Genomic DNA, 20,279 nt, shown 5'->3' on the forward strand with positions numbered 1-20,279 from the left:
TCAATTATCGAATGAAAAGAGAGAAAGTAAACAAAAAGAGAGCCCCACTTGCGCGAAGCATATACTTGGATCATTATCCATGTAAGAGAGGCAAATACTTATGGAGATCATAGGAAGGTGGAGAAGGAATCATGGGAAAGTGAGGATCATGTCTCCTATTTGCTTGTGGCATGCTGACCTCAACTAAAATAGTTCGAGTGCCTGGAAAGCTCGGCCTAATGACTCGACAACTTGATGGCTTGATAGGTTGGACTATCTCGGTAGCTCGGATCTCAAATCATCTTGGACCAACTCAAACGGACTCGGTAGCTCGAGATGGGGCCACGTAGATGCATCCTACTAACTTGGAGCTAGTCAGATATTGATGGTATTAGTATCTATTCACTCGTTTTTCTTCTAACCGCATCATCAACCCTAAGTAAAAGAGTAACTAGAAAATTATTGAATAGGGCAATATACTCATCCATAGTTAGATATTTATTCAAAAAAAATATGTTCAATCTAATAGTACCAAATAATTAGGCTTAATGTATTTTGGGTAAGTTATTGCAACTCCATAATTTTTTTCGCCACAATTGCAAAATTTAAAATTATTTTATTTGCATTAATAAAAATGAATATTTAAATCATTGTACGTTTTCCTTTAGAGAAACTATAGACAAATATTTTTTTTTCCTTTTTACTTTTTCCCTTTTCTAAGAATCCTTCAAAACCAATTATCGGCGTAACTCTCGCTGTGGTGCGGCGTCCCTTATCCTTTAGGCAATCATAGCCGCACCAATAAATCTGACCAAAAATATATTTAAAATTATTGCAATCATTTAATATTTACTATAATTTAAAAAGAACCCTTCGACTAACCTGACATGCTACTCTACTGTGTAATTAAGAAGAGGACGCTTGGTACGAATGAAAATGATTTTTTCTGAAAACTCCAATCAATTCTTCCTTATCATCATTGTACCTTTTTTTAATTAAAAAAAATAAAAAGAAAGTATATTATTCATGCATCATCATCATTGAATTCACTCTATACATGCAATTTAATAATATCAGATGTGGTCCCCGGGACAATGGTGCAACGGTAAGACATCCGGATTGTAACTCAGAGATCCGCAGTTCGATTCCTAGCTACGGCATATTTACAGGAATTTTCCTCCAAATGGGGAACGTAATCAAAGGATGCTGGGCATCTGGATTGGCCGCTGTATGCGCTTCCCGATTTACCCTGGTGGTCGGTGGGAAACTTCCGTGGGACCGGACCGACCACCCCCAGAGATATGACTACTGGGATTATCATTTTTTTTAATAATATCAGATGTGTCGCTGGGACAATAGCATTGCGGTAGGGTATTCAAGTTGTCACCCAAGCATTTACGATTCGATCCCCAACTATGACATATTTACAGGAATTTTTCTCTAAATGGGGAGTACAATCAAAAGATGTTAGACGTCTGAACTGGAAAGATGCTGGACATCTGAACTGACACAATCAAAAGATGTTGGACGTCTGGGCTGACACAATAAAAAAATACTGGAGTCTGGGCTGATCGCTGCGTGCCTGGTGGTCGATGGAAAATTTTCGTGGGATCGGACCGGACTATGACATATTTATATCTCGATCCCTATTTTTCTGTAAGTCATGGGCCGTCGACCATCGAAAGTGTCGTTACCTCTGGGCTGGCACAATCAAAAAATGCTGGAGTCTGGGCTGATCGAACTGCGTGCCTGGTGGTTGATACTAAAGTTTTCCGAATGGGATCAAGTGAGAGCGTCACAGAGATAGTGAACGAGGTTAACTGAGATTTAACATAAGAGATAATTATTTATTTAATTAATTAAAAAAACAAAAAGAAAGTATATTATTCATGTCTCATCATTGAATTCACTCTATACATGCAATTTAATAATATCAGACGTAAGAGGTAATTATTTATTTATCATGTTGATTTTTTTTAACCTCGCACGTGCCCCGGGTGGTTGTTCTCCTTTTTCCTTTTTGACCATTGTATTACTTCATTTTTCACTTATCAACCCTCGGTCAGTTAAAAATGAACTGACATTGTAGTTACTAGAAAACGAGGACTTTTTTCGAAAGTTTCGCTAGTCCGCCCATACTATATAGAGTGCGGCGGAAGTAAATAAACTACTGAAACTTTTCTTCCCGCTTTCGTCGGCCATCCACCGCCGGCTTCGGCGGCGCCGCCCTCTCCGACCTCACTAATGAAGGCCGAATGATCATGGGATGCTTCTTCGGCAAGCTCAACATCGGATTCGGCCTCTTCCCAATCGGAGCTCCTCCCCATCTCGCTCCCGCCACCGCTGCCTCGTCCAAACCCCACACCTCCGGTCGTCGATATTCCTTCGGGGCTCCTCATCCACATCCTCGTCATCCGCCTCCGGCGGATCCACTTCTCCGCCTCCCAATTGTTTTCTCCCCCGCCCGTGGCAACCTCGGGTGGCCGACCTGGCTCTCCGCTGTCGCCGGCGATGCCCTTGCCGGATGGCATCCCCGCCGCGCCGATTCCTTCCAAAAGCTTGAGAAGGTACTCTCTGTTTGATCCTTCAGATGCAAAAGGGGGGGGGGGGGGGGGGGGGGGGGGGGGGGGGGGGGGTGTGTGGAAGAAGTATCGGAGAGCTCCTTGATTTAGCCCTTAATTTAGGGGAAATTGCGATTCTTTTGCGTGTTGATAGATTGGATCGGGGACGTACAGCAATGTGTACAAGGCGCGGGACCTGGTGACGGGACGCGTGGTAGCCCTAAAGAAGGTGCGGATGGAGAGCGTGCAGTCAGCGGAGAGCGTGCGGTTCATGGTGCGAGAGATTATCCTACTCCGCCGCCTCGACCATCCCAACGTCGTCCGGCTCGAGGGGCTCGTGGTGTCGCGCGTCCCCTTCTCGCCCTCTCTCTACCTCGTCTTCGAGTATATGGACCACGACCTCGCCGGCCTCGTCTCTCTCCCCGGCGTTCGCTTCACTGAGTCCCAGGTGAATTATAATGCCTAAATTTGATGGTTTTTGAGGTTCATCTGTTGTTTTCCTTTCTGAAATTGAACTAGCAATACGGATATTTTCGAAATTGAGCCTGCAGTCCTTCTACGAAGATTCAACTGATGAAATTGAATCTGAAATTAGTGAAGTTTTGATTTTAAATGACTTTTCTTCAAAATCTTCTATTTCTGTGGGGGATTTTTCTCACAATGGCCCGGTACTTATGGCTTTGAATAGGTTTGGCGAGGGATGTGATGTGTCACTTGGTGCGTATTTGGTTGTCAATCAAGCTGGCCCCTAGGATAGTTTGTTGACTTAAGTATACTTACTGATAGGAATTTTCAAAAGGTTGACCATTCCAAATGTACAGAGTGATTTTTTTTCTCATCTTTAGACTCTTTGAATTCAACTTTTAGACCATGTTTTTGGAAGAATGACTCTCGTCGCTTTGTAGACGCGTGACAGCAAAGTAATTCTAATAAGTTCTTGTTTTTTTGCATAATTTCTTGCTCAATTCAAAGACAGTCTTGCATTGTTGAATAGAAAGGCAATAATGTCAGATAAGAAACTGATGTGTTCTTCTAGATGTTGATTCCTAATTCTCTTCCTCCTACTCTGACCACACAAACAGCTGTTTCAGCTATGGAATTTACAGAATTGGGAAAATGTACACCAGACTTTTTAAATTGCCAATATCACCCTCTGACTTTGTAAATCCTCTATTTGCACCTCATGCCTAATTGTTTTGACCCAATTAATGATCAACTCCAAGTGACATCAGGATGGTTGTCATGTGGCCTCCAAATTGGACTTTGGATGAATTTAGAATTTAAAATCATTTCTAGTTTGAACTTTGGCTCCCCTTGGTTGACTTGGCCTCCAAGGTAACCCATGTGCATCTATAGTCATTGTGTGGTATTCACATGGCAACCATCAGCAAATTGAAAAAACTAGTTGCATAATTTGTAATAATAAATAGTAACTTTTCTCATGCTCAATTTGAATGACACATGGCCTTCATATAGATACCGCATGGCATTGATGTAATAGAGTTAAGTCACACAAGGATAGGTTGTCATTTCATTGCATAGAATAGAGGCTAAATTATCAAGATCTAAAGTGCTGTACTTGGCAAAAAGGAAAAAAAATGTTATGAAAAAAGGATAAATCAATTAGGGGGTTCCGCTGGTGAGATAGAAATATAGAAGATGAAAAAAAATCAACTGGTGCTAAATTTAGTTCTAGGGAGATAACGATCTTTAAGCAACATTGACACCAATAGCTCTCCTTCTAACCACAGGAGAAAAACTAGCCGCACAAGAACAATGATAATTCATGTGTTAACAAACTTGCTTAGCTGTAGATAGATAATTGCAAATAAGCATAGGAGATGAGTGGTGGTTAAGGAGGTTTGGCTTCTATAAGCACATTTATGCCAAACAAGCATAAGAAAGGAAGCAACTTCCTTTCTTTGAGTTGCCCATTGACAGTCTCACCACTAAGTGTGCTTGGATAGGTAGATCAAAGGTGATCACCAGCATTCCTAGGCAATCCACAACACCTCATAGTGTTTGAACAGTGATTTAACTGTTTTATTAATTATATCCATAGACAAAAATACACCTTTCTGAAGAAATGCAGATTGGATTTATAGTTGTTTTGTAGAGTTAAACCACTTGACATTAATGCGTATTTCATGTGCCACATTCAACATAATGTGATGCTTGGAGACCAGTTAAAATTAATTGGAAGTAGGCACTTTGCATCAAATAGAGTTTTAGGGGTTTTCAAAGACACAATCTTTAGTCCATGAAACTCGGTTCAGAGCTTTCTACAGTTGGGTTAGCATTAGAGAATGAAAGTGGAGAAATTTGTAGCTACTCCACATGCTAATTTGGCAAGATACATATTCTTCTTCATATAACTCTGATACAATTTAGTAGGCTATTCTGAAAAGGGTGTAATTGTACCACCAATCAAGCCAAAGCCACTGTCAATCTTCAAAGACTTGTTCAGCAGTTAGTTAATAGGGCACAAAAAAATTAAACAAATGTTACTTCGTCTTAACCCTCTTATAAATTTAGATAGGGACACAAAGTGACATTATTTGGAACTGTGATTAATTAGTATTGCCAAGTTTTGTGGTGCAATGATGCTATTGGTCCAGCCTAGCTGGCATGTGGGGAAGCTGCTCAGGAGGAGAACATGTGACAATGCACACCATTTCTCTAGGTTCTAGGCTTCCTCAATATCCATCGTGATTATGATTGCCTCAGTTTTATCTTCCTGCACCAATATACAGACAATGCCACATATATTTAACACCTGTTAGCACCTCACCCTTTGAAAAACAAATTGGAACTCTAGAAGGGTCCTACAAGTTCCTAGATATCTTGGAAAAATATGTTGAACATAGGGAGTGAGGTGTACCCTGAAGAATTTGCTCATGTGAAGTAGGGAATTACTAACAGAGGTATTATGCAGGAAATTTTATTTAGAGGATCACGTTAGTTAGATGTTGAACAGTCTCATCTACTAGTGTCATGTTTGACTCTGTTATTAAATCCTTCATCAAAAAGGCTTTTTTCTTATGCTCTTTGATCTGATTTACAGGTAAAGTGTTACATAAAGCAATTACTCTCTGGACTTGAGTATTGTCATGGCCAAGGTGTCTTGCACCGTGATATAAAGTGTGCAAATTTGCTACTTAACCAAGATGGCATTCTTAAGATAGCTGATTTTGGACTAGCTACATCTTTTGATCCTAAAAAGAGAAAGACTATGACAACTAATGTTGTGACGCTCTGGTATCGCCCTCCAGAGCTCCTACTAGGCGGAACTCATTATGGTGTCGGTGTCGACTTATGGAGTGTTGGTTGCATTTTGGCTGAACTCTTTACCGGGAAGCCAATACTGCCTGGACGGACTGAGGTACTTAATTTTCCCAAATAATCCCAAGATTTGCAGCTATTACAAGAATTAGCTAGAAATAATCTTGTATTATGCATATTTGCATCAGAACATCTATCGATGTACACCTATTTTTTTTTTTCTAAATAGTATTAACTGATATAACTATTTTTAGTTCTGCTTCATTTGAAGTCTTCTTTGTCTATCACTTATTGTTTATGTAGGTAGAACAGTTGCATAAAATCTTTAAGCTGTGTGGATCACCATCAGAAGATTATTTTAAGAAACTATGCTTGCAGAAGTCAACTTCATTCAGATCTTACAAGCGTTCTATAAAAGAAGCATTTCTGGATCTCCCCCCTTCTGCTGTGTCTCTCATTGATGAACTTCTTTCACTAGACCCAGTTGAGAGAGGCTCAGCAACCACAGCCTTGAAAAATGAAGTTAGTTTCTGCATCTTCATGGATTTAGTACAGTTTTTTTTTTATTTGGTTTTCTAAACTTTCCCTATGTATTCAAATCAAAGTAGAAGGTAGTGACAGATAAAGGATAAACCATTTACAATTCAAAATTTTGAATTCTTTACAATTCTACATAGAACATTAGGATATTGACCAGAAACATAACAAGATAATAGGTTATGTTCCTAAATATGACTAGTGATCACACTATAAAAATAGGCCTGTCGACTCTTGTCAACTGTTATATATTTATATATTGGACCTTCCCCTACTAGGTACTAAATTCAAGATGACGTGGACTTAAAAATTAAGCTTGCATTTTTTATACATATGGAACCATGAATTAGTAACTACTTTGTGTCCATAGTTCTCTCTCCCTGTAATTCTTCTATTGTTCTGCTAATTTGATCTCTATTATGATACCCAGTATCAATCATGCTGCAGTAAAAGTAATCCAACCAAGAGGTTTAGTGAGTTGAAATACATGAACTTGATCTATATGACTTAAATTATTGAATTATAATTTCAAAGTCAACCATATTATGACACTGCACTTCTGAATGAATGAATAATCCCAATCTATGAAAATGACCAATTACTGATAGAACTTTATAATCTGTTTTTTCTTTAAATAACATTTATTAATATTTTAGTTCTTGGTTCTTCTGGAAATCTTAAATAGTTCATTCAAAATTTTCAAGGTTCTAAGGTGGGAATTCCCTTGATACTTAAGAATTCCCATGAGGGCCTCACATAACAGGGTCTCGCTTCATAAGGTGAGACTATAAGGCTAATTTATTACTCTATCATGCTTTCTCAGTCTTGACAATGTCATAGATGGGGACTGACTGATATTATGTGAAAGTCTAAGAGAGATTGATTTCAAAAAATAAAATAAAAAAACTCAACAGAGCTCATTCTGTACCAAAATGCCAAGATTCTCAAGTGGAGGATCACTTTTTAAGCATGGTCAATAGGGTCTCACTTAGCAATGTGGGAGATTTGTGAAACTAAATGCAGGAGGTGGTTATTACGCAATGCATTCTCTAATGATAATTATTAATATATTATTATAAAAAAAAACTCTTTCAAAATTTTATAGAACAAATTTCACAAAAATGAAATTTCAAATAGAAGAGGCATAACTCAACATCACTTATTAACATTTCAGAATAAGACTGATTTATTGAAGTTTCAGAAAAAAGATATAAATTAACACAGCTTATTAAATTTTAGAAGGGTTTAATGACAATGCCATATGGCTAATTGATTGACATGTGGCTTACTAAAATAGGTTATGCAACCTGATGTCCAAACATTTGATATTTACATATTTGTTCCTTCCTAATCTCTGTAGGTAGGTAGGTTGGTTGGTTGGTAGGTAATGCTTATTTTGCTATATGAAAAGAAATCTCCTCCTAAAATTTCTCTTTGTGCATTTTTTTTGGTAGTTCTTCATGACAGAACCTTATGCGTGTGATCCATCTAACCTACCTCATTATCCACCAACTAAAGAAATGGATAGGAGATTGAGGGAAGCTGGAAGGTGAGCAACTATTCCCTTCTTCAGGAATATTAAATGACAAGTTATCACAAGACCTCAATTTCATAGTTTTGGTTTGAACAGGCGACAAAGTGCCAATGCAAACGAAAATCAGGGTACCACTCATAGAATCAAATTGCGAAATGCAAGCTGCAGAGGGCCAGTAGCTTCACAGCACAGTGCCCATGTGCAAATAGAACTTGATGTAAGTATTCAACAATTCTCTTGATTGAGTAAACTCTATTGATTGCTTTGTAGAGGAATCTATATACTTTGCATTCTTATTAACCGATCCAGGACCAGTTGGTTTTGAGAAAGTAACATCATATCATCTTGATCACTGTTAAATATTTGATGGGTAAGCTCGTATCACAAAAGCTTAAGCTATTAGAAATGCCCAATTCAATAAGATGGCCCATTTCCTTATCTTCCTCTCACAAGGTGAATTAGGAGTGTGCTTGATGGAATTGATGTAATAACAGTGCTACTGGGAGATGAAGCAGGATTACACATAAAAGTTCAACTATCAGTAATTGAGGAGAAGAAATGGTGTGAGGCAACAATCAAACTCCCAAGTTTTGAGTATCTTAACCAAGATGCTTCTGTTAGTATTAATCAGCTGAGAATAATTTAAAATAGTGATATAGAGTAATTTAAGAAAGTACTTAATTGAGTCATCATGTTACCACACTGAGTTTGAGATTTGCACAATGAGTGGGTAGAAGTTCACAGGAGAAGCAACTATATCATTGTGAAGCAAAAACTATGGGTACTCAACATAACTGGTACAAGACCTAAGATGCAACAAAAATTACATTCCAAAATAAAAAGGGTAGATCTATTTGCAGAAACTGGATTATAATTAGTAGGTTACATAAACTGTTTTTCATTAAGTTTTATCAGCTCAAATATTTTGTAAATACTCTTTTGCTTGCTATTCTCAGCGGAGGAAACTGCTAAGTAGTGCAAGTGCCACAAGCAGGACTGAGAGGTTTCCACCACCTCATTTGGATGCAGCCATTGGAGCCTCATTCAGTGCTTCACTTGATGACACAGCATCCTTCACCACAACAGATGAATTATTCATATCACCAGCACTTGCTGCTTCACAGAAGAACACAGCGATTGTTACAGTGAGTTCAGTGGATTATTTGAGCAGAATGTCTTCCAGAAGAAACTACATAGGTAGAAAAGACCATTATGTGAATCCTTCAGGTGTTTTAATTGGGGCATTCAAGCCACAGCTCATCGGTCCTCCCTCAGATTCTAGAAGGAACATCAGATCAGAGAAAGGCATGGGCAGGGAATCAACCACTCCTGCAGTTAAGTAATCAATTCTTACCTACCCTTCTCACTACAAATCCAGGAATGTTTCTTCTGGAACATCTACAGTTATAAATTCCTTTTTTTTTCCAAAAAAAATGTATTTCTATTTTCTTTTGATTTTCTTGATGAAAAAGATCATGAGAGCCAGTGAGCATAATTTGAGAAGCAAAAGTTGCATTTTTGCCTCTTGTAGTTTCAAGTAAATTGATGTGAGATGAATTAACATGCTGAACAGATCTTAGATGGACAGTATATGCTGGTAGATGAGAACTATGTTCTTTTAACATGTCTTATACAGAAACAAAGCAACTTCTAGCTTGGTTAATCATAAGTGATCCTTGCACTGGTGCAGAAATAAATTCTCATGCAGATTGCTTCAAATCCAAATTTAGGGATAAAAGAAGAATAACCAGAGAAATATTGAGGACAAATAAGATATAATACATCACCTTAAAAATATAAGATATCTCATACATGCATTCCCATCTATTGCTATATCAATTTTAATTATTTAAGTAGTTTATCTTGATAATCATGTTTTATAAAAGATATTTCCTTGGTTAACAGAATAAAAATGGCATAAAAAAAAAAAAAGAAAAATGCAAATGTAATAGAGATAATTTTTGTGAACATTGATAGTACTTTGTTCCTTGAGAAAGAGGATCTACACACCAGGGGAAAAGACTTATAGAAGGACAAATAACAAATATATGTGAAGACTGTCATTTAGAAAGAGACAGCCCATGACAGTTTTGATTATTTATACACTATTATTGATAAGGAAACTCGGTGAAAAAATTGACTTAACAGAGAATTTTAAAAAACAAAAGTTAGTAAGGATTTGGACTTTGTTAACTGAAACACAAAGATAAGGAATGCATCTACCACCATGACAAGATAACTTTTGGGTGCAGTCATAGATAAAATTGTATACATTTCTATGATAAACTTATCATTGCCCTTATACCTAGAGCTCTGTGGGTGATCCATTAGTACTTATTTTACCTAGAAATGAGCTTCAGCTTCCTATGTGAGTCGAGGTATGCTCATTCTGTTCCTCTTGCCTCAGCCTTATGGAATCAAAATCTCATTGATTAATTTTTTTAGTGAAATCATTTGCTTGTAGTTCCTGAAAGGAATTGGATACATCAAAATTGAATTAAAGGATGCATCTATATGATCTAGTGATCAACATCTATAAGGCTATATTCGATAGAAACCGAAAGCAATGACAAACCGAAGGCTGACATGAATCAGTGCTAAAGCCATTGCCTTTTACTTGTCGCCGTGAAGATCTTGCAAGCGCAGCGGAATAACCTTTTGCAGGGATCGGGCAATAACTAGATTCCTCGTCTTAATGGAGAAGAGAAGTGAGAAAGGAGAAGCTTCAATTCAGCATTATACCCAAATGAGTGAGGCTTCTCCACTTATATACCTTTGTTCATTCTACAAGAACTGTCCATCATAAGTCTCATAATCCATTAACAACTCATTAATGTTAATGAACCGAGTTATTGGATTTATACATTCAATCCACATCCAATAGTATAAACCCCCTTCATGCAACTTGCATTAGATCACTTATTAGGTTTAATCTTAATGACAATTATTGTGTGTTGTTGTTAATCTCGTATTAGCCCACCAAATGGAGACTTAATCCTTCAATCTCCTACTTGGGCTATACGTGATACCGTATACACCACACAACACCTTAGTTGAGCTCAACATGCTAAAAACTTTATGAGTTAAATACCCCTTTAAATAATCTAGTCTATTAATTCAATTAGTACAAGATTAAAGAAGTCAGAGTTACTATAATTGTAACAAAACCCAACAATAATCACAATACTAATTCCATTAACGACATAGATCAAATGTGAATATATAATATGAAAATGACACAAAATATGATATGTACATGCCCATTTTCAAAAATCCTCCTTATATGATCCAAATTGGGTTCAAATCATATTTACTGATACTTTAAGCTAAACCGTAATGGTAAACCATGATTCAACTTTATAACTCAAAATAGAGTCTTACATCATATTTACAAATATTGTATGTAAAACTACAATAGTAAATCATGATATATTTATGTCAGAGAGTCAAAAAAATTTATACACATGTAAAAATTTTAGTACGTATAATAAATCAAAAATACATGTGTTCATTAATATAGAGTATTATATCAAATATAGATTACCACCAAATGGGTACTTCATTAAAAGGAAGAATCTCATATTCAGCACATTTTGATGAAACATCTTGGGTGACAAACTCTTGGTGAACAGATCTGCTAATATTGAATCTGTCCTTATATGTTTTATCATAATTTGATCATTTTGAACTTTTTCTTTAACCGCAAGAAATTTCATGTCGATATGTTTAAATTTCGTCGAACCGCAATTATTCTTGAAATATAATTTTGTATTTTTATTATCATAGTTGATCTTTAATGGCTTATCAATGCCCCCAATAAGTTGTAATCCTGTGATAAGGTTTCGCATCAATATCTTATGGTTGGAAGCTTCGTAGCAGGTTATAAATTTTGCTTCCATTGTGAAAGTGACTATTAACGTCTATTTGATGTTTTCCATGATATAACTCCTTTTATTAACATGAAGACATAACCTTAGGTGAAGTGTACTTCTTGCTATCTAAGTATCCAACAAAATCAGAGTCTGAATATCCAATGATTTTCAAATGACTTGATTCTCTAATATGTAAGCATTTAATCCTTAATTCTTTGCAAATACCACATAACCCTCTTTACAACTTTCTAATGCTCTTGTCTAGGGTTACTTAAATATTTTCCTAACATCCTCACAATTTACATAAGATTCCGGACTTGTATATACCTGAGCATATATCAAACTTTCTACTGTCGATGCATAAGGAAATTGTTGTATTTCCTTAATCTCCAAGTTCATGGTGTGGACATTGCTACAAGCTAAATCAATATTACCCTTTAACATAGGTGTGTCGCTAGGAGCACAATTCTGCATGTCATATCGAATGATCACCTTTTCTATATAGGCCTTTGTAAAAAGTTGAAATGTAAAACGATCATACAATCTGTATGTCTAAGACAAAAGATGCATCACTAAGATCTTTCATTTCAAATTCACCTGATAGAAATGATTTGGTTTCTAACAGCAAACTCTTATCATTGCTTGCTAATAAAATATCATCCACATACATAACAAGTATAATAAATTTATTCCTATTGAACTTAATATACAAACATTGATCAACTTAATTCTCCTTAAAACCATATGAAGAAACCACTTGATCAAACTTCTAATGTCATTGACGAGATGCATGATCTAACCTATAAATGGACTTCCTTAATCTACATACTAGGTGCTTTGAATCTCCCAATTCAAAGTTCTTCGACTGCATCATGTATATAGTTTTCTCAATATTTTCATTGAGAAATGCAGTCTTTATGTCCATTTGATGGAGCTCTAGGTCATAATGAACTACAAGTGTCATGATTACCCTAAGGGAGTTTTCATCAAAACTAGGAAAAAAGTCTCTTTGTAATCAATATCCTCCTTCTAAGTGAATCCCTTGGTGACAAGGCAAGCCTCATACATTTTGACATTACCCTACAAATCTTGTTTGACATATCCATTTATAACCAATATGTTTTACCCCTTTAGGTAATTCGACAAGTTCTCAAACATGTTGTCAACCATAGACTTCATTTTTTCTCTCATGGGTTTGATCTATTTCTTCCAAATGAGGACATTGTTTGACTTCTTGAAAGATGTGGGATTATTTTCCAATTCAATGTCAAACTAATGCTCTTGGAGATATACATAGTCATGACACATTATAGATCTTTTTCCCTAATGGATCTTCTTAGTGACACTTGTCTTTAAGGTGGTTGAGAGTCATGCTCAACCGTAGGAGGGAATACCTCTATTTGAACTAACGTGCCCTCCAATTGCATTGAAGGTGACATGGAAATATCGTAGTCCACTACCCCTTCTGGATGTGCATCTTCAACTATATGTGGAATGATAATTGTTTCACTATCAGCTGCATCAAGAGTTACTATATTATGATTACTAATATTTTTTTCAATGATATTTCCCTAACTTTAGTGCTCCCATCATCTTCAATAAATTTGATATTACCCAAAGCGCCTAAACTATCCAGGTGCCTAGAATATGATTTCGGGCGCCCACAACTACTCTTGGTCCAAGTGTTTGGACTGTCTGGACGCTTGGAATATAATCCGAGCACCCAGAGCTGTTTCAACTCAGTTCGACCTGAGTTGACTTCAGACTTGATTTGACTGTGTTTGTTTGTTTTTGTGATGCTTCCTAGTCTTACTTCTAACTTCTGGTTCCAACAAAAATATACATACACCAAACAAGCAAGTAATCTAAGTCTAATTGTAATCTATTTGACCTATTAGGCTTACTTAAGCCTTATCTTGTAAGTTTAACTTACTAGGCTTACCTAAGGGTTACTCCCCCAAGATTTTTTTTTTCCAAACATCCTATCACCTTTGATCTGCTTGGACTTATTCTTGCCTAACCTCCAATTAGGACTAGTCACTCAGTAGACTTTTCACTTGCCAAACATCCGGTCACCCTTAATCTGCTTGGACTTCTTGCTCAGCATCCGATCCTCTGACCCCCAGGACTTTCTTTCGATGTTTGATCCTCGCTAACCCATTGACATGCTAGATGTCCTATTCACTGACCCGCCTAGACTCTCCTCCTGATGCCCTCGATGTGCTAAGTCTTCCATGCTCAGTCCTACTAACCAGGACTTCCTTGCCTAGCCTTCAACTAAGACTTCCCTTACTAGTCATCTGGTCAACTTTGACCTAACTAGACTAATTAAACTTCACTCACATCCAAATATTAGGTCTTGTTTGAATCAACCCTTGGTCAAACTGACCAACCTAGATATATTATCAAACATCAAAACTTTGGAGGCAGACTGCACCAACATAGACTGGGCTCTGAACATGTCGATGGCCATACATTCCACTCGCCTATGTCTTTTGTAAGACTGATTAGAATTGTCATCTATGGACCCTCTGGAGATCATGTTTATGACCCCTCAGACGGGTAGATTTAGAAACAAGTAGCAAACGATTTTTTTAAAAAATCCCAAACTATACATTTTACTTCACAACTACACATAATAATTTTTAAAAATTATATTTCACAATTATAATACATCAACACTTTTAAAATTGAATTATCTAACTGTAAAAAATTAAAAATATTAACAATATATGTTAAATTTTTAAATATTAGTATAGGTCGATTTTCATAATACAAAAATTTAAATTTCAAATTTAAGGAGTTGAACATGAACTTAAATATGAAAATTTTGATCTTAGCCTTTGATTCTAGTTGAAATAATGATCTGTCAATCCCCGTAGATATTTTCTTTAACACCTATTCAAAAATATAACACAATTCAATTAATCAATAAATCTCAAAATTTTCGACTTTAAATGTACAAAAATTGAATTAACAATCAAAAAATAAGATGGGGTTCCTCTTCCACTGTGCATCACAACCTTCGAAATTTCACTTAGGTACTGAAATCAAGTCTAAACTTCCTCAAACCATGATTTCCAACAACAAGAACCTACGACAATAGCAACAAATGTATTGCACAGCTCCTACAAGAGAAGAGGGTCGACAAGCTCGTTCCAAGTGGCAATATTTTTCACAAAAATGGTACTAATGGATAGCTTAGGTCAAGGGCTTTTCAAATATATGGTCAATTTTAATTTTTCGATGATGAACAGTGATGAATCGGCTGGTCAAAGTGACAATAAAGATTTGAGACTATTTTGAGAAGAAATAGAAAAGAGAAATAAATATAATATTAATTTTTTTAAAAAAAATCTCAAGGGGGGCGGTCAGAGCCGGTCCTGATTCTACAGAGGCCCTGGGCGAAATCATAATTTTTGGGCCCTAGATGAAGCGAACGAAAGAAACCATGATCAAATTTAATTCTAATGTAAAGAGCATAACAGATTGAAACCATGACAGATTTGTATCAAACAACTTTCGAGACAGAACATGAACAAATACTTTTGTTTTAATGTAAAGAGAAGGATAAGACATTTATTTCCAAGAAAAAAAATATTGATTAACTAAAGAAAAGAGAATGATAAGAGATTTGTATCCAACATCCTACAAAAAAGGAACTGAAAAACCTTAAAACATGTTTGCTACATTCTGTGAGGAATTCTACAATACATTTAACAAATTTGCAACAAAGGCAAGAGGCCTACTAAGACAAATGTAACTAGTACTGCATCCAAACAAGTTTAAAGTAACTGAATCCAAATTACAAGTTTAACTAACTGATTCTGGTTATGCTATATAAAATTTTGACTACTGAGTCCCTTAACTTCTTGCTCCTTCTCATGTTTCACTACTTGGATGAATCGTCTTCTTGCTTCCATCTTTGAACCAATTTGTCGCATTGTTTTGATCTGTTTGCAGCTACAGAAGTGGTGGGAAGTTAAGCGTCTTTGCACCAGTTTCTCAAGTGTGCGTTTTAGCACCTACGACCACAAACAGTGTCACCACATCAATGATTTTTGTATTGAATTAAGCAGGCCGTCAATTCCTATTGTCTCATGCTTTAAGAAAAGAATAGTAATGCAAAGGAAGGAATCCAAAGGATTAGAATTAAAATGACAATTATAAATATATTATAATAAAGAAAAAGTATAAATTGAAGCTTTTAGGAAGAAGCAAGGAAAAAAAACGAATTTGACATTTATGAGAAGCATTCATGTCTCTAAAAAGCATCTAGATAAAGCTATGAATTAAGATTATCGTACTAAAAGCAAACTGTTTGATGTGTGTAGATAGCCATATGCACTCTAGTATAGCTCATATGAAGTATACTTGCCACTTTTTATTTCGGATTTACTTGCATTTCTTGAGACACCAAGGATAGAATAGAAATTCTGCAATAAATGACAGTGAAATTATAATAAAGAAAAACCAACAACAGAGATAAACAACCAACCACTTCTTGTGCATTGGCAAACAAGGATTACTTACCGATCCTTTCTTTTCTTGAGGAATCGTTAGAGCGAAACCTTTCTAGCAATAAGAAGATCTGCAGTTCAACAATAGAACATAGAGATCAATAACTAATCATACTAAGTATACTATCATCTTGCATGAGATTCCAATAAAAACCCAAAATAAAAACCATTCAAATACTCATAATTAAAGCAAAGCAAACCACCCAACACCAACCCCAACCCCCCGGCCAGGCACCAAGCCAGTGCGAGCGGCCGAGGAGGGGCCGGGGAGGGGAAGGCCGGCAAGAAAGAAAGAAAGAAAGAAAAAAAAAAAAAAAAAGGGAAGAAGAAAGAGAGAAAGAAAGAAAGAAAGAAAAAAAAAAAAAAAAAAAAAAAAAAAAAAAAAAAAAAAAAAAAAAAAACGAGGCCGCGCCGCGCCGCGCCGCGCGCCGACAAAACGAACGATAATNNNCTAAAAAGAATATATATATTAATAGGGAAGGTGCCAAAGATAGATCAAATAGATGATTCTCTTCGAATTTCTACACTCGGATTTTGCCAAATGGTCAAAAACACCATAGAGATTGGTTGATCGATTCAAAAGCACTTGATAAAGCATTTTGTTTTTATTGCAAGTTGTTTAAAAGGGGGTCTCAGCCAAGTTAACTAGCAAATGAGGGATACTGTAATTGAAGGCATCTTAGTGGCAGACTTAAAGAACATAAGACAAGTATTGAGCATGTCAATTATTATGTTAGTCGGTCTAACTTGCGTATTAGGTTAGTGAATGGTACAACAATTGATCATGTTATTCAAGATCAAATCAAGAAGGCAAAAGAGTATTGGAGGAAGGTATTACACCGATTAATTTCACTTATGAGATTTTTAGCTAAACAAAATATAGCATTTCGTGGTAGTAATGAGAAGCTTTATGATGACAACAACAGAAACTTTATGGTTGTTGTTGAGATGATTGTTGAGTGGGACTCAGTGATGAAGGAGCATCTTGAAAAGAATACACACCATCATTATCTTAGCCACAAAATTCAAAATGAGTTGATATGTTTGTTAGCTTTTGAAATCAAAAGTCCTATTCTTCAAAACATTAAAGAAGCTAAGTTCTTTTCTGTAATACTTTGATTGCACTCTTGATGTTAGTAACTAAGAGCAAATGCCTTTGGTTATAAGATGTGTTGATGTTTCTATAAGCCCAATGAAAGTAGAAAAAGAATACTTTTTGGGATTTTTGAAAGTGGATAATATAATAGGACAAGGGTTGTTTGAAGAACTGCAAAATGTGTTGAAAAGTTTTGATCTTGATTTTGATAATGTGAGAGGGCAGGGATATGATAATAGGGCAAATATGAAAGGGAGACACTAAAGCATATAAAAAACCATTGGATATAAATCCTAGAGCATTATACATTCTATGTGGTTGTCATTGTTTGAATTTAATACTTTATGACATTGCAAATTCCTGTGGAAAAGTGAAAAACTTTTTTGGAGTAGTACAACAAATTTATACAATATTTTCTTATTCTACAAAGAGGTAGAAGGTTTTAATAGATCATATGATGGTAAAAGGTTTAACTCTCAAGCCATTACCAATCACTCGATGGGAAAGCCATATTGAAAGTGTGAAAGCAGTGGTACTTCAAGCTCAACAAATCAGAGAAGCTTTACTTCAAGTTGCAAAAGAAAAAGACACCTACTCTAAAATAAGAAGTGAAGCTAAATATTAGCAACATTCGAACTTGAAAATTTTGAATTTTTAATGTGAATGGTTATTTGGTATGACATATTGGGTAAAGTTAACATTGTTCGCAAAGACTTACAATCTGAAAACATACTTATTGATGTTGTTATTACCAAGGTTAAGGGGCTAACTGCTTCTTTTGAAGAGTATAGAGAATCTGGATTTGAACAAGCCATCAATATAGTAAAAGAATTTGCTTCAACAACGGAGATTGATCTTGTTTTTCTTGAAAAAAGACAAATATATAGAAAAAGACATTTTGGTGAGATTACATGTGAGTGTTCCAAAACACCTCAAGAATTTGCCAAGGAAGCTTTTAGAATTCATTATTTCTTGTATATAGTAGATCAAACAATTGGGTCATTGAAGAAAAGGTTTGAGCAACATGAGGAATACAAAGATCTTTTTGAATTCCATTTCACAGTAGAAAAGTTAAGAGAGAAAAAACACTCTCATTTTGATTCTCACAAAGTGCCCTAAGCCATTATGTCATTATCCTCGGTCTTTTTTTTCCCTTTTCATTCAACATCATCGATGAGTACTATGTCATCTCAATTTGAGAGTGTCAAACTGCATTATTAAGAAAGAGAATTAGGGATGATAATTTCCTTTAATTCGGTGTAGGATTTGATATCCGATCCGAATAAAAGAAGATATAGAGGGATTTTTTAAAACTTGATTAAATAATCAAGTAATCGGGTATGGAAATTTTTGGATATAAATATGGAGACTGGTCTAATAGAATCCTACCTATACCCAACTCAAATTCTCAATTAAATTATTATTATTATTATATATATATATATATATATATATATATATATATATATATATATATATATATATTGGTAAATTCCAAAAGGACGCACCTAAAGTTTTAAGAATGCCCAAAAGGTGCACATAACTTTTATTTTCCCAAATAGCGCATCTGATTCCCATTTTATCCCTCTGACAACTATTGACTTTTTCTCTTCTCTTTCCTCTCTCCTTTGCATGTAATATCTTTCTTCTCTTTTCTTTTCTTAAGTGAGTTGTCACCCCCAGGGATTGAGTTAATCTGACTGGGATTTATCATTTTTTTCCCTTCTCTTTTCTTTGTCTAATGCCTGTGTACTTGAATGAACCTCCTTCCATATCCGTGGACCAGCTCTAGGGGGGTTATTGAGGTAATGGATCTACCTTTTTCTTCTCTTCTCTTTGTCCCCAGGGCGTAGCACAGACGATGGGTGCATGATATTGCTGGTGTAATGGTCAAGGATTGATTCCAAGAGGTGACGACCTAGTTGATCCTGACATGTGTCTAACGTCTGTGTACCTGAATGAATATCTCTCCATATCCATGGGTCGACTCTAGGGGGGCCATTGAGGTAGCGGATCTACCTTTTCTTCTCTTCTCTTTGCCCCCTGGGTGTAGCACAGACAATGGGCGCATGACATTTCTGATGTAATAGTCAAGGGTCGAATCTCATGAAACTCACGACTTGTCATTCACCCCACCATGCACCTCCTACATGTGTATCTGAATTTACCGCCCTCCATATCCGTGGGGTCGGCTCTAGGAGGGTCACTGAGATGGTGGATCCACCTTTGTTTCCTCTCTTCTTTTTGTTTCCACGGGCGTAGCTAAGTTGATACTCGAGTGGCAGAGTTGTTTCATTGGACAAGGATCGACTCCTAGGGGTTCATTCCCCTGAGGAGTTACATCCCACCCATCTAGGAGGTCGTTCGGTATCATGATTTACCTCCCTTTATCTCGATGTGGAGCCGACGAGGGGTGCTTGAGGTGAGCAAAATCACTTTTTGCTTCATTTTCTTTATTCTCTTTCCTCTTAAATTAAATTAAAATTTAATTTAAACTTTAATCGGCATAGATAATCCTCTAAATTTATTTATTTTTAATTTTAATTTTAAAACTTTAATAAAAAATATAAAAGAATGTCAATAAAATATTAAAAATATTTTTTCTATTTTTTATTTTTAATATCTAATTATTAAAAAAATTTAATTAATAACAAGAGTTGATTTTATTAATAAAAATAATAATAAATTTAAAAAAAAATTAAATTGGTGTTGATTTTTAAAAACTAGGACCACGGCTTAAATATAACATCATTGTGGTGCAAATTTTTGAAGACCAACACCACTGAAGCACCACTGTGGTGTTGGTTTTCAGTAGTGTTGGTCTTAAAAAACCAACACCATATTGTTATAAAAGTTTTAAATCATTTTGAGTACTATTGGAAGAGCTTTAAAATAGTA

At 35.8% G+C, this 20,279-nt stretch overlaps 1 protein-coding gene across 2 annotated transcripts; it reads left to right on the forward strand.

Annotated features, from left to right (window-relative positions):
- The first annotated feature begins 2,179 nt into the window (after positions 1–2,179).
- Positions 2,180–9,480, forward strand: LOC141824132 (putative serine/threonine-protein kinase At1g54610). 2 transcript variants are annotated; one of them, XM_074711370.1, is made up of 7 exons: positions 2,180–2,546; positions 2,695–2,988; positions 5,605–5,922; positions 6,126–6,344; positions 7,814–7,908; positions 7,990–8,110; positions 8,850–9,480. In XM_074711370.1, exons 1-7 carry the CDS (start codon positions 2,235–2,237, stop codon positions 9,234–9,236), a joined length of 1,746 nt encoding a protein of 581 aa, XP_074567471.1. In that variant the 5' UTR covers positions 2,180–2,234; the 3' UTR covers positions 9,237–9,480. The 2 variants fall into 2 exon arrangements, with proteins under 2 accessions (XP_074567471.1, XP_074567472.1); XM_074711371.1 differs by having other exon boundaries at positions 2,394–2,546; positions 2,715–2,988.
- The last annotated feature ends 10,799 nt before the right edge of the window (positions 9,481–20,279 follow it).

The sequence above is a fragment of the Curcuma longa genome, chromosome 3, assembly GCF_044706935.1.
Source record: "Curcuma longa cultivar G26 ecotype Majalengka, Jawa Barat chromosome 3, ITB_CL_G26_1.1, whole genome shotgun sequence".
Classification (NCBI taxonomy): Eukaryota; Viridiplantae; Streptophyta; class Magnoliopsida; order Zingiberales; family Zingiberaceae; genus Curcuma; species Curcuma longa.

Excerpts from the sequence above, each read along its gene's own strand:
- LOC141824132 (XM_074711370.1), top strand. The coding sequence starts at position 2,235 with ATGATCATGGGATGCTTCTTCGGCAAGCTCAACATCGGATTCGGCCTC. Across the intron at positions 2,547-2,694 it reads CCTTCCAAAAGCTTGAGAAG|ATTGGATCGGGGACGTACAG; the intron begins GTACTCTCTGTT and ends GCGTGTTGATAG. Across the intron at positions 8,111-8,849 it reads ATGTGCAAATAGAACTTGAT|CGGAGGAAACTGCTAAGTAG; the intron begins GTAAGTATTCAA and ends TGCTATTCTCAG.